Source organism: Stegostoma tigrinum, unplaced genomic scaffold (assembly GCF_030684315.1).
Source record: "Stegostoma tigrinum isolate sSteTig4 unplaced genomic scaffold, sSteTig4.hap1 scaffold_124, whole genome shotgun sequence".
Classification (NCBI taxonomy): Eukaryota; Metazoa; Chordata; class Chondrichthyes; order Orectolobiformes; family Stegostomatidae; genus Stegostoma; species Stegostoma tigrinum.
The window spans coordinates 314065-329557 of record NW_026728073.1 but is presented as its reverse complement, the minus strand read 5'-3'; the positions used below and the strand labels follow the sequence as shown (position 1 = coordinate 329557).

Below are 15493 nucleotides of genomic sequence, written 5' to 3'. Positions count from 1 at the left end.
GCTCATAACATCCTTGTAGATCTTCTCTGAACCCTTTCAAGTTTACAACATACAACAATACAGCGCAGAACAGGCCCTTCGGCCCTCAATGTTGCGCCGACATCCTTCCTCTCGCAAGGAGACCAAAAGCGATTGCAGTATTCCAAAAGCAGCCGAACCAACGTCCTACATGGCTGCTAAGTGATCTCCTAACTCCTATTCTAAATTCACTGACCGATAAAGGCGAGCACACCAAATGTCTCCTTCATATCCTTTCTACCGGTGGCTGTACTTTGATGGAACTACGAAACTGCACTCCAGTGTCTCTTTATTTAGCAACACTCCCCACAACCTTCAGTGTATACGTGCTGCCCTGATTTGCCTTTCCAAAATGTAGCACCTCACATTTGTCGAACTTCAACTCCATCTGCCACTCCTCAGTTTATTGGCCCTTGTCAATGTCCCATTGCATTCTGAGGTGACCTTCTTGGCTGGCTACTACACCTTCAATCATTGGGAAACTTACTAACCACACCTATTTTCATATCCAAATCATTGCATCACTTCAACTCCCCCTCCCACTCCGTGGACGACATGTCCATCCTGGGCCTCTTCCAGTGTCACAATCACACCACCCAGAAACTAGAGGAGCAGCACCTCATATTCCGCCTCGGGAGCTTCCAACTCAATGGCCTCAATATGGACTTTGCCACCCTCAAAATCTCCCCACCCGTCAGCCTCATCCCAAGACTAGTTCCTCCACTCATCCCCGCCTCCATGACCTGTCCGCCTTCTCTCCCACCTATCCACTCCTCCCACCTCACTGACCAACTCCCACCACTGCTTGGAATTATTCTTCTTTTCACACTTCATCAGCTCGATGTTATTTCTAAAATCTATTTTCCAATTTTGGAAAAAGTGAGATAAAGAGAAGTAAAAGAAGTTACATTCTTACCACTCGTGAAATCTCTGAATATTCTTCTGTTGAAAGGCCGCCAAGGAACAATGCAATTCTTTTGTCACAAACGCTGTGAGGGAGACATCTTTTTCGGTTCCACTAACTCCACCCTAAGGAAGACAAACCCACGTAACATATCTAGTGACTTAAAGCATACTCTATTGTTGCCCAAGGTGGAGAGCTGGATGAACACAGCAGGCCAAGCAGCATCAGAGGAGCAAGAAAGCTCATGTTTCGGGACGAGACCCTACTTCAGAAAATTGGCGCTGGAGAATCTGAGATAACAAGGTGTAGAGCTGGATGATACTGCTTGACCTGCTGTGTTCATCCAGCTTTACACCTTCTTATCTCAGATTCTCCAGCATCTGCAGTTCCTACTGCCTCTATTGTTGCCCTTTCACTTTACTGAACTAATATGAGCCAGTAGTTTTGTTTAGGCCCGTGTAATCTTACAGTTATTGGCCTGTACAAAATTCTGAATTAATTTTGATCGACTGACGGGAGGAGAGATTAATTTTATAGAAATTTGTGTTTTCTACCAATTTGCAGAGGGCATCGTGGGCGATTGAAGGACAGTGTTATTATCCTCCAGGTCTGCGGACTGCATCATTACCAACTTGCCCATTTGCATACACATACAGTATTCATGATGTACCAATGAAACATAATAAACCAATACTGTGTACTAAAAACAAGGTTCACATATCAATGGAAAGTTAAATATTTATCGTAGAGTTTGAAGGATTGAATTCAATGATACAAAGCAAAAACCAGTGAAGATGAGTGCAGTTGGTCAGCACTTTTGCCACTAAGTGGAGGTTGGCAGTTTGAGGCCACCCAAGAACAAGCAAGCTCTGTCTAACTCCAAGGGCAGCACGGTGGCTCAGTGGTTAGCACTGCTGACTCAGAGCGCCAGGGACCCAGGTTCGATCCCACCGTTGCGTGATTTTCTGTGCAGAGTTTGTACATTCTGCCCATGCCTGCATGGGTTCCTGCTGGGTGCTCTGGTTTCCTCCCACTGTCCAAAGATGTGCAGGCTCGGTGTATGGGCCATGCCAAACTTGCCCATTGTGTTTAGGGATGTGTAGATTAGGTGTGTTAGTCATGGGAAATGTAGGGTTACTGAGGAAAGGGTCGGGGAATGAGTCAGGGTGAGATGCTCTTTGGAGGGTGGCTGTGGACTTGTTGGGTCAAAAGGGGCTTGTTTCCACACTGTAGGGGTTCTATGATATGGAAGTATCTTTTGAAGTGGGCATTCATGGGTATGCTGTAACAGAGACCTTGTAATACTACACAACAAATATTTGGAACTAGACTGTCAATTCAGACAGAGCATCAAAAAAGGTCATGGAAGTTGTCACCGATATAAAGCAGGATTGATGAAAATCCAGCAGGAAATGGTGTCAAAAGGCACAGTATCTTTTATTCACCTCCAGTTATTTTGTCCAAGGCACTGGATGCTGGCAGGATTGAAACATTTAAGAAATGCTTCACAAATCACATATAAGGACCTGCACATCTTTGAACAATGGGAGGAAACTGCAGCACCTGGCAGAAGCCCCTCGCAGACGCGGGGAGGACATGTCAATTCCACACAGATCGTTACCCAAGACTGGAATCTCAATTGGCTCCCCAGTGCATGAGCAGCTCTAACCACTGAGCAACTACCTTGCCCAGAAGGGGTTTTATAAGCGCATACATTATTTCCATTAATAGTTGGGGTAAGACAGATCCAATCCTCTATGTCCAATCAAAATAACATATCGTAGAATATCATGACAACAATCAGAAATGATTTTGAATAAGTAAATCAAAAAAATAGAAATTGTTTCCAAGCCTAAATACTAGATATGGTGCAGTTAAGATGAATAGCGCAACAACAAAAAGGCCATATTTTATGTGACCATCGGTAACACTTGAAAACTTGCAACAATATAGTCACCAGTAGAGATCTGGAGTGGTTTGATGATGCACTCCTTCATACACTGGAATGAAACTCCAAAGATCACAAATTCTCCTTCAATACCGTGTTATAACAGTGACTGCATCAACCTGTGTTTATGGGCCTGACTGGAAGCCCACACAACACGCACAAACAAAAATATAATCTAAGGTGATAGGAGAAATAAATGTATGTATGCAACGTCTTTGAAAAGCAATCATTTCTAGCAGATGCAAGCCCATAAGGAATCTCGTTTCGCAGATTATATTCATTTGCACTGCAGTTCACGCCAGTCAGTATCAGTTTTCCTTTCATGACAGGTAACTAAAATGTCCAAAACAATGAACTTTGTTTGATCAGAAGATTTTAAGTAAGGACTATGTCTTGTGTGAGCTGACGGCATTAGGGGATGGAGAAGGTACACTCACTGCTGGCATCTTGACACCATTGAATGAGCAAGCGTGGACGCAAAGGTTGTAACAGGTAACAATTGTACAGGCAATATCTTTTGAGCTCCTTCCGAGCAGGCCTGTAATACTCTAAAGCTGTGCTAGACCCTCACTTACTCCACCTTACGTACGCTGCCTTTTTCTTTTCGACAAGAAGCACCTCTGCACCCGTCATCCAAGGCTCCTTAATCTTAGCCCTTCTTACCTGTCTCAGAGGAACAAATTCATACATCACTCGCAACAACTGCTCCTTGAACAGCTCCACATGTCTGCTGTGCCCTTTCTGTGGAACAATTGCTCCCAATCTCTACTTCCCAACTCCTGTCTGATAGCATCATAGTTTCCTTTTCCCCAGTTAAATATCTTCCCCTGGTAACTGCTCCTTTCCCTTTCCATGGCTATGGTAAATGTGAGGCTGTTGTAGTCACTGTCGCCAAAGTGCTCTCCCACCACGACATCTGACACCTGTCCTGGCTCATTGCCGAGCACCAAATCCAAAATGGCCTCCCTCCTCGGCCTGTCCACAAACTGAGTAAGGAAACCCTCCTGAACACACCTGACAAAAACGGCACCATCCAAACCATCTGCACTCAGGAGGTTTCAATCTATATTGGAAAAGTTGAAGTCACCCTGAACAACAACCCTGCTACGTGTGCACTTTTCAACTATCTGCCGGCCAATGAGTTCTTTGATCTCTGAACTGCTATTTGGGGGCCGTAGAAAACCCCCAGTGAGGTGACTGCTGCCTTGCTGTTCCGAACTTCCACCCACACTGACTCAGTCGACAAACCTTCCTTGGCAACCTCAGCCCATACCACCGCAGTAGACGAGTCCTCAAAGGTTCTTTCAGCCGCCGTTATACTGTCCTTGACCAACAAAGCCACACCTCCCCCTCTTTTACCACCTTCCCAGACCTTAATCAAAGATCTAAACCCTGGAACCTGCAACATCCATTCCTGACTCTGCTCTATCCATGTCTCCGAAATGGCCACAACATCCAAGTCCCAGGTACCTATCCAAGCTGCAACCTCACCTAACTTATTCCGGATACTCCCGGCATTAAAGTCGTCACACTTCAATCCAGCTTGCTGTCTGCCAGCACACTCCTCTGACAGTGAGGTCCTGACCATGTCCTCCCTACGCTCATCCTCCTGTGTACTTGGACTACACCTCAGTTTCCCATCCCCCTTCTGAGCGAGTTTAAATCCAACCGAATGGCACTAGCCAATTTCCCACCCAGGATATTCGTGCCCCTCTGGTTCAAGTGGAGACCGTCCTGTTTGTACAGGTCCCACCTTCCCCAGAATGAGCCCCAATTGTCCATGTACCTGAAGCCCTCCCACCTGCACCATCCCTGCAGCCACGTCTTCAGCTGAAATCTCTCCCTGTTCTTTGCCTCTCTATCACGTGGTATGGGTGACAAACAGAGATGACCACGCTCTTTGTTCCAGCTCTCAGCTTCCACAAATCCTGCCTGGCATCCCTATCCCTCTTTCTACCTACGTCGCTGGTGCCTACGTGGACCACGACTTGGGGCTGGTCACCCTCTCCCCTCAGGACCCTAAACACACTATCCGAGACATCACGGACCCTGGCTCCTGGTCGGCAACACACCAATCGTGAGTCTCTTTCGTTCCCGGCAAATCTTCTATCAGTCCCTCTAACTATTGAGTCCCCAATGACTATCACTCTCTTCCTATCCCCGCTTCCCTTCTGTGCAAGAGGGACAGACTCTGTGCCAGAGACCTGCACCCTACTGCATGCCCCTGCTAAGTCGTCCCCCGGAACAGTATCCAAAACGGTATACTTGTTTTTCAGGGGAGCGACCGCAGGGGATTTCAGGGGAACGACCACAGGGGAAGGTTGGTCGAGCTACACCGGGTAAACGTACATTTTTGGCTGAAGAAACATGTGTTTCAATGTGAGCTAATGGAAGAAGCCATGGAGTCAAAGCTAAACATTTCGACAGTAAGACAACCATTCTTAAAAGCAGCAGACAGCATGAAAAAGAAATCAGCGGCTTTAATATCCACTTAAAATTTGTGGAATATCAGATGGAATTTTCTTATTGACTCCATTGTGCAATCATATCGATCTAAAAATGTTAACTGCATTAATTAATACTAACCAGAAACGGACTTTGTAGTAAATGGTTTGACTATTTTCTGTATCTGGAACATCCCTTGTCCTTCTCCAACGAAGATCGTACCAACCTATGGTACCAAACTCTGAGTCAAACGGACGGGACTCGTAATCTTTAAGTTCCTCATCAAAACAGACTAATTGTATGGTTCTGTGCAATAAAAGAGAAAGAATAAACATGTTTCCCACAATTTTGGTGATGTTTACGAACAGAATGCACAAATTCAACAAGTTTGAGCTGGCATGTCTGCTTCCTCCAGCCTGTTTAAACTGTTCCATTCAATGTGAAATTTGTCATAAGTTTTAGCACACAGGTCTACTTGATCTGTGCCACCACCTTCTATTAGTCATACATGCTTTCCCCACCTTCCTGTAATACATTCCTTGAAGTGTTCAATGAGATTTTGATTTTAAATCTTATCGTCATATTCTTTTGATTCTCAAGCATCAATGAATCTGATGTCGCCGCCATTCCATGCAGTGCATAGCACGTCAAACAGGAGTCTTACTCTTGCCATGAGCACTGAGGGAGTACGGGATCATAACTGTCTCATAGTGCAGAACGAAATTCTACATATAGGGCTATGTAGAGTCATGCAGTTAATTTTATTTGACATGCTATTTCTTTTCTTCACAAATATGCTGGATTTAAAGTGATCTTCACCCTCATTTAAAATGAATCCAATATCCAACCATGTATAAAACAAGCATATCCAAATTTTAATTGGAGTTTAGTGTTTCACAAATATATTACTTTCTTAAAAATTATATTTGAGTCAACATTATCATTTCATTCCCTGACAGTGGGTGAATTTACTTTTAAACTCCAATTTTCCTTCGGTATTAACGGAGAGGTGAGCCTTTTTGCAAGCACTGAAAGGCTGCACCAGTTTATGCTAAAACTTACGGAACTGTAAGTTTCACAAATATGTTCCTATTAAACACTAATTCCGATTGAAGCAGTATGAAGCTAAATTCATTCAACTGGACAGCAAAAATGGTCAAGATTTTAAAAGCAAGCAACTATTTTGAAGTCACTCTTTGAACTAAATTCCATCTTGGTGTGTGAGAGTCCATAGGTTCCTCACTCTCAAAGAACCATTCAAACTGTCATGCAATTACTGAAACACACAGACAAAAAACATGAATGTTAACAGTCACTAAGATTTTGAGAGTGATTTGGAATTCATATTCAATACCCGCTGGGGGAAATCTGTTCCAATCTGGATAGTACTCACTTATCACCATCCCACCTACCTTCCCCAGCACCTCCTCCCCCTCCACACTGTTTGTTTCTGAGCTCCCTTCCACCCTCCATTTCTGAGGAAGGGTCCTGACCCAAAACCTCACCTTTCTTGAGCCTCTGATGCTGCCTGCCCTGCTGTGTTCCTCCAGCTCCACAATGTGTTATCTCAGACACCAACATTGGCAGTTCTTACTATCTGGATAACTCATTCTCACCTTGTAACAAGTGGTTTATACTCATTATCTTTTCAGATTACGCATGTACATGTATATACTTAAATATACATATTGCACTTTTATGCCTGAACCACTAACCTAGAGGATATTTTAAAATAGTCTCTTCATATCTGCATGAAAGAGAAATCATCAAGGTCATAACTTTCATTTTAGGAATAACTCGAACATTCAAAGTACTCACAGTCAGTGTCCCATTTACTTGACCAGTCAACTTGATGTGAATCTTTCTTCCAAGCGGAAGCTATAACAACAATTATATTTGAGAATCAAACTCTTCATTGCATCACCAATATTTCCTTGTCTGTTTGAAACATAAGATAATGAAATAATCATGGACAGATTGGCCAACAGTGTAATTTAATGCGTGTTACAACCATTGAAGTGATCTTTAAAAAGCTGTTGTCACACAACACACCACTTTTTGAGATGCAGTGATGAACATACTTCCTGAGACGTAAATAATATATGCCGAATTAATTCCAAAGAATACATTTACAATTAAAAAGAAGCTAAAAATCTCTTTACATTGTGATGCTTGTCAGATTGCTATTCGTCAATGGAAATCGTTCAGAACAGTTATTTATTCCCAGATGAAAAGGAAGTGTATACATTTCATTTTCAAATCTTATCCAAGAGAGAAAAAAAAACACCTTCATGAATGCATTGTCAAACAAGAAGACTCAGAAAAAAAGTCATTTGGCCCATTGAATTTCCTCCATCATTCGCTGAGATCATGGTTGATCTCATGACATTTATCACGACACAACATTTCCACCAAACCCACCTTACAGCTAATACATTCCGATCCAAGTCACATCCTGGTAAATCTCTGTTTCTGGGCCATGCCTTGTCTTTCTAAATATTTTTTCAGTCATCTACAAATTTAGCCACAGCACATGCACCTCTTTCCTCCAAGTCATAAATAAACAAGCACAACAGCTGTGGTTCCTTCAGCGCGACCTCATTTCTTACTGACAAGCCAACCCTGGCATCTCTGTCCATTTGTATCGGAGATAATGGGAACTGCAGATGCTTCAGAATCAAAGATAACAAAGTGTGGAGCTGGATGAACACAGCAGGACGAACACACAGAAGTAGAAGGGTCTCGGCACAAAACGTCAGCTTTTACGCTCCTGAGATGCTTCTTGGCCTGTTGTGCTCATCCAGCTCCACGCTTTGTTATCTCTGTCCATTTGCCTGTTCTTTCTATCGGACATGAATCATTGGATATTTCGTTCCCAACACTTATCCCCTAACAACCACCTCTCTGTGATACCCAGAGTGATGTATCTGTCAATTTCAATCTGCTCCACAAACTCATTCACTTTGTTTCATACACTCCCTGCAATTCAATACAAGATCTTCAGCCTGGCATTTACAGCCACCCTTCTTATCTGCTGCAGCTGAAGTGAGATTCCTGACCATTTCGATACTTTTTGTCCTATTACTTGCTCTGGAAACTTTGCTGAGCACTTACCAGCTTCTAACTCTTTCCACAATTTTCCATGCAACTGAGCTCACCCGCTCCACACTTTTTATTTTAACGCCCTACCCCAAGACCGAGCTCTGTATTTTGCCAGGATACTGGTCCCAAAATGATTCTCGTCGAGCCTATAACAACAGAACGACTCCCTCCTTCCCCATACCGATGCCAATGTCCCATGAATTCAAACACATTTCTGCCATGCCACCATTTGAACAATGCATTTGCATCTATAATTATGCTCACACCGTGCCAAATTGCTCAGATAATAATCCAGAGATTATTACCATTCTGGTTCTGCTTTCTCATTCAGCACCTCAGTGCTCATAATCCCTCAGCAGAACCTCTTTCCTCTTTCTTCCATATCAATGGTACCTGTGTGGACCACAAAAGCTGGATTTCTACTCCTCCCACTTCAAGTTCCTTTGTAGCCGAGATGGAATATCCTGAACCTGGGCACCAGGCAGGCAACTCTACTTTCGAGACTCTCGATCCTAGTCACAACGAACAGTGTTCATTCCCCAAACTACACTACCTCTGATTATAACTACATTTCACTTTTTATCCCCTCCTGAATGTCCCCCCTGTACCACAGTGCTACAGTCAGTTTACTCATCTTCCCTATACCCTGCACTCTCATCCACACAGGAAGAAAGAATCTCAAACCTGTTAGATAAGATCAAAGGCCAAGGTTCCTTCTGCACTACATCCTGGATCCTTCCACCTGCCCTGTTCTTTGTCACAGTCTCGCGTCTCTGGCCACTGACCGAGTTTCAGCTAGTTAATCTAAGGTGTGTGACTGCCTCCTGAAGCACAGCATTCCCTGGTAACTCTGCCCCACATGATTTGTTGATTGGTCGAAACTGAGATTCCAGTTCATCAACCCTGAGCTGGAGTATGGGGTCTGACCACTCCCCCGTCATGTAGGAATAAATCATCATCTGGCCTGGCATCTCCATTTCAATTACTTGGATCTTAATTTGATTTGAAAACATTCTGGTCTTTTAGTTTGTAGCCTGTAAATATTTCTCCGATTTACTTTCAATCTGAAAGCTACCGATAATAGATTCTTAAACCAGTAGCGATCACCAACCAATGAACCTGGTTCACCCTCTAGGTCCCTGATTCTGGCTTCAATTCACCCTGTCTCAACAAAAACTGCTTACGAACTATCAGGCAAAAAAAAGCAAGCAAATGGCACCTCTTACCCTCTGCGCTGACTTGCCACGTTGCCACCAAGTTCCCCAAAATATATATTCATTTGGTGCATTTCACTCGAGATGTGATCTCTCCTTCCAGAACATGCAAAGCATACTGAACCATCGCAATATACTACCTTCAAAACCTCAGCTCTCAGCTTATTGCTTTTGAGTACATTCTCAAATGCTTTCTCCAAGTCCAAACACAACACATTTACTGGTTTTCCTCTATTAATTCTCCTCCCAAAACTTCCTCCAAAAACCAAAACAAATTAGCCAGACATAATTTCTCTTTCAGCAGGCTGTGGTGATTCTGTTTGATTAGATTCTGATTTTCCAAATGTCCTGCTATTATTTTCTTCACAGTTGATCACCACATATTTCCAACAATAGATGTTAGGCTGGTTCGGTTGTAGTTACCTTCTTTTTGCCTCTCTCCTTTTTAAACAGGAATGTCACATCAGCATTTTTCCAGCCCTCAGATGCTACTCTCGAATCTAAAACTTTTTGGGAAATTACAAGCAATGCATACACCGACTCTGAAGCTCATTGTTCAGAATCTTAGAAAGTAGACTATCACGGCAAAGAGTCTAATCTGCTTTTACTCCATTAGATTGTCTACTACAACTTCTCTCATGGTAGTGATGGTGTGGTAGTGATGTGTTTAATTCCTCCCTGTATTCTTTAGTAATAAGGGGATCCTTGAAGTATCTTCCGCTGGAAAGACTACCCTTTTCTCATTGTTGTTGTTCCTTGATTTAAAAATTAACCTGGCCATCTCAGCCGAGCATATAATTAATGGCATTACCTCTAAAACCTTCTCTGCCAAAGTGTTGAATAGATTGCTACAACCTGAAAGAAGTAATTCTTCCCCTAAATTAATAGGCAACCAATTTGAAAATGTGGCCTCTGGTCGTAAAATCTTTCACAATGGGAGTAATCTCTACGGATATACACTATCAAGCCTCTTAAGCATCTTAAATGTTGAAAAAATAAGATTTGTTTCAATCTTATAAACTCCAATGAATGTCGTCCCAGCCCGCCCAACTTTCCTAAGCATGGCAATCCCCTACGCCATTTCCGAAATCAACCCAGTCAACATGAGGTGTACGGCCTCCGCAGCATTCACTCTGTGGCCGTACATGACTTATAAGTTACCATCTTGCTGCTACGACTCTACTTCTATGTACGATGCAGTCCTCTGTCCATCCTAACATACTACGCTTGAACACGTGGGCTCTTTTCTTTTGAGACACCTTATGAGCTGTACCTTATCAAATGCTTTGTTGAAATCTCAATGTACGACATCAACTGGTGGTCCTTCGTCAGTAATGTTTGTTTCCTTCTCAAAGCACTGTAGCAAGTTTGTCAAGTACTATTTCCCCTTTATGAAAGGATGTTAACTCTGTAGGATGTTATAGCACACTAAGTACCCTGTTATTTCATCTTTCATTGCCGGCATGAACATCTTCCCAGGTTGACCTAAATTGGCAATACTTGCTCACTATTTTATTGAAGTATCTTTGTAATAAAGGTGTTATGTTCACAATCTTTCAATCCTCTGAGAATTTTCCACAATCTAAGGATTCTTGGAAGATTATCATCAGTGCCTCCATTGTATCTGTAGCTGCATTGTTCAACATGAGAGGATACAACTCATCATACCCCTTGGATATTTTCTCTACTGATTGGAGTCATGTTTGGAATTCTGTGCAGTGACATTCACTTTTAACAGTTTGCTAAATACTACCAGGAACAGAAATTGTGATCCAGCTGCAACTAAGCTAAAGCTTTCAGCACAGAAGAAAGTCTTTGAATTCATTTTGACCCAAATAACTCCTGAAAAGGGCAATACAATTTGCCTCAGTCCATAAATGTTCTTTCTCCAACATCCTGAGATGCATTATCTGTATTTCTTCAAATTTACCACAGAATCTGTTTCAATCACCCTTTCAGCAAAACGCTTGACAACAATTCGGCATTCTTGGTCCCCCTGTAGCCTCCGTTGCACATGTGCATTGTTAGCTGATTATTTGTTTGTGTGCCTGCTTTTTTGCTCAAATGGATCAAGTTAAGTTCGTGTTCTTTTGTCATCAGAACTCTTGCCTCCTCACTCTCATCTTCCTTGTTTTATCCCTTTGCTGGAATATTTAATTTGTCGACATATCTGAAATATGTTGTCGAATGGATTGGGTTTTGTGCCATTGCATTCCCCATAGCCCATCTACCCATCCTGTTGCTTGTTCTAACAGTTATTATCTTGCAGAGTGGAAAATGCAGTTTGAAAGCAATGGAACATTATTGATGAACAAGTTGATGCATAAATTGCTGCGATCTTCCAAACTACAAACTCACCTTCGATTCTTTCTCGGTCAGAGCATTATGCCAGCGCACATGAATCGTGTTCTCAATGGGACTTCCAAAACCATGGAATTGAATTTGCATGTTGATTTCTTCTTCCCTCTTCAGAAATGCAATGTCGTATCATGATGAAGCTTCCAAGGCAATGATTGTGTCCTTCAATGAAGGGAAAAGTGACTTTTAGATTCATGGAAATATTTCAGTACTTCCACATACATGAAATGCAAACATTCTCCCTGCATGCTGACCCAACTCCGCAAGGCTAGGGCATGACCCAGTCTCATTTTAGTGAATCTTTCTGATTTTACATGCCACGGGATAATCATTGCAGTGTAACAGAAATGTTGATCATGGAAATTTATCAGTGTTTTAATAAATAATGGCAAATTTTCAACATCTTGCAAGTGTATGAAGGCTCAATCTCATGACACCTTGCCTGCTGCACAAAGACATTCTTACACTGCTTTGAGTGTCAGGGCTCAAACAAAACACAATCATGACACAAATGCATCAACACGCTACTTTCAATAGGATCTGGCGCAGGCTTGGAGGGCCGAAGCGCCTGTTCCTGTGCTGTAATTTTCTTTGTTCTTTGACCAGATAAAAAGGAATAGGGAGGTGTATAACAGTCATCAAGGGAACAAGAGCCCCTGTGGACGCACTAACGTCAACCAGGCCAACATCCCCAGCACTGAGGCACTGACCATCCTCGATCAGCTACAATGGGCTGGACACTTATCTGTATGACTGACACGAGACTCTCCGCATGTTCTCATCCCAGCTTCAAAAAAGCAGGCGAGACCCAGATGTGCAGAGGAAGCACTCGGTGATAAACTCAAGTCCTCAATGGTGAAGTGCGACATTCCTGCAGACACCTGGGAATCGCCGGCCTAAGACGGCCTAAAGCCTGAAGAGCACCTGGGAAGGCATCAAACACTTTGCGGCTTGCCTTTGGAAGCAGCGGAAGCCATGCAGCCACACCAACACCTCCCTCACCCCTTCCCACGACTGCCTTCTGCCCCGAGCGCAACAGAGCCGACGGTAGCTGCATCGGTCTGTGCAGCCGGCGATCAATTCAGCCTGAGAGTGGGAGAGTGTCATCCATATCTGCGAGAAACCACCATGATGATGATGATGTATAGTGTGCAGGGGCATCTCGTCACAGCAAATCAGAGAACAAATACAGGGCAACAGAACACTGGTGACCAAGATTAGGATGAGGGAGAATCTCAAAATCTTCTACAAGTGTCTCAGAGGGAAAGAGAAAACCCAGGGAAAACCAGGTCTCATTAGGGATGAAGAGGCAAATGAATGGTTTGAACTGGAGGGCAATGTCAGGTGTTAAACGAGAATTTCACATCAGCTTTTACATGTGAGAAGGAGCACACAATTCTCGGACAGAATTAACAGAGACTGGGGAGATGTTAGGTGTTTTGGTGAATTTAAAATTGGACAAATCCCAGGTTTGGATGAGGTGTATGTCACGATGCCCAGGGAGATGAGAGAAAAAATTCCACTCGCCCTCATACAGAGCTTTCAAAAGTACCAAAGGACTGGAGAACAGGTAACATCGTTCCACTTATCAAAATGCGTGACAAACATAAAGCAGAGTATTACAGACCGGTGAGTATCACATCAGTAGAAAGGAAAATATTGGAGAAAATTCTGAACGGCAGACGTAATTTCCATTTCAAGAAGTGGGGTCTGATCAGCGACCGTCAGCATAGCTTTGTCAGAGGGAGGTCACGCCTCACAAACTTAGATGATTCTTTCAAAGAGGTGACAGAGTGTGCAGATGGGAGTTGATGTAGTGAAAATAGATTTCAGCAAAGACTTGGACAGAGTCCCAAATGGGAGCGTGGCAAAGAAGGTAAAGCTCGGGGGGTCCAGGAAAATACAGCAAGTTGAATCCAAAGTCACAGATTGGTCAAATGGGCAGGTCAACGGTAGATGGAATGTTAACCCTGATCAATAAGGCAATTTGGACAAACTAACAAGGCAAGGAATCATTCAAAGAAATGCCAGGACACTAGGAAGATCAGAGGAATGGTGTGATCTTGGGGTGCTTGTCCACAGATTCCTGAACATGGAATGGCAGCTTAAAGGGACAGTTCAGAAAGCATATGGCTCAAGAGCTGTACAGGACTTTTGTTCGGCCCCAGCTGAAGTGCTCAGTGCAGTTCTGGTCTCTCCATTATAGAAAGGAGGAGTTTGCATTTGAGCATGTGTGGAGGACATTCATCAGGATGTTCTGAGGGGGTGAAGCATTTTAACTCTTTGGAGAGTCTGGATAAGTTTGCGTCAGCAATAACTGGCAATGCTGGAGTCTGAGATCACACAGTGTGGAGCTGGAGGAACACTGCAGGCCGGGCAGCATAACTGTTGCCGATCTCTGATTAAAGGTCTAGGCCTGAAACATCAGCTTTTGTGCTCCCGAGATGCTGCTTGGCCTGCTGTGTCCAGCCAGCTCCACACTTTGTTTTCTTGGATTCTCCAGCATCTGCAGTTCCCATTGTCTCTAGCATCACTGTTTTATCTGGATAAGGTTGGATTGTTTTCTTTCGAGTAGAGAAGGTTGAAGGAGGTCCTGAAAAAATTGTTTCGATTAATATGGGTAGGGGCGAGGTAAAAAGAAGGTCCATAATGGGGTCGGTCGGGGGGCGGTGGTGGTAGAAGAAGAGATACATACATTTAAGCTAAAAGCTCAGAAGGAATTTCAGGAAAGAAAAGACACCCAGAAGGTGCTGGGGGTTTGGAATTCATTGTCTGGGACTTCAGTTGAGGTGGATAATCTTTTCACGTTAAAGAAAAAGGGTTGGTACAGCACGTAAAATGAAATAACATTCAAGGCAATAGGCCTATTGCTAGAACATGAGCCGAATGTGAACTTAGTGTGGCTTCAGTGGTTACAGACACAATGGAATGAAGTGCTTGTTCAATTCTGTACAATTCTCTGATTCTATGATTCTGGAGCAGGGGACAGTGAGTGGACAGCACGGGACAGTTCACCTATCTTCTCCTTTCTCCATCTTCTGTCTGCCTCCCCACTTCTCCCTATTTTTTACAGAATACCCTTCTCCTCCCCGGGTTTTGAAGAACGGTCTCGATCTGAAACGTCAGCTTTCTTGCTTCTCTGATGCTGCTCGGCCCGCTGTGTTCATCCAGTTCGACACCTTGCTCTCTCAGACTCTCCAGCATTGGCAAGTTCCTACTATCTCTTGAGGAAACTTACTTGTTTTTGCACCCAACCTGTGGTGAGAATGTGGAACGCACCGACTGTGTGGGTGGTAGAGGCAGAAAGCATGATAACATTTAACAAGTCTTTGATTGGGCATTTGCGATGCCAAGGCATACAAGGCTCTGGGTCGAGTGCTGGGAAATGTGATGAGAATAGTTCGGGACTTGCATCTTGTGAGGGCACATACAATTTGCTGAAGGGTCTGTTCCATTGCCACGGCACTCTATTATGCTGTCCCTCAATGATCCTATGACAAGTAA

At 43.5% G+C, this 15493-nt stretch overlaps 1 protein-coding gene across 13 annotated transcripts in view; it reads right to left on the bottom strand.

The window, feature by feature from the left end:
* LOC132207693 (utrophin-like) overlaps positions 1 to 15493 on the bottom strand; it is a 425643-nt gene that overhangs the window by 249874 nt on the left and 160276 nt on the right. For 8 of the 13 annotated variants that reach the window (XR_009443709.1, XR_009443708.1, XM_059643597.1 and 5 more), the window contains exons 2-5: positions 11990 to 12151; positions 7134 to 7193; positions 5457 to 5621; positions 935 to 1047 (exon numbers count right to left, since the gene is read on the bottom strand). Coding sequence is in view for 4 of the 13 variants with exons in the window: in XM_059643598.1 (XP_059499581.1) it covers positions 935 to 1047 (113 nt within the window). In the remaining 9 variants the exon portion in view is untranslated. The remainder of the gene's footprint in view (positions 1 to 934; positions 1048 to 5456; positions 5622 to 7133; positions 7194 to 11989; positions 12152 to 15493) is intronic. The other 5 variants (XM_059643598.1, XM_059643601.1, XM_059643600.1 and 2 more) reach the window with 2 other exon arrangements.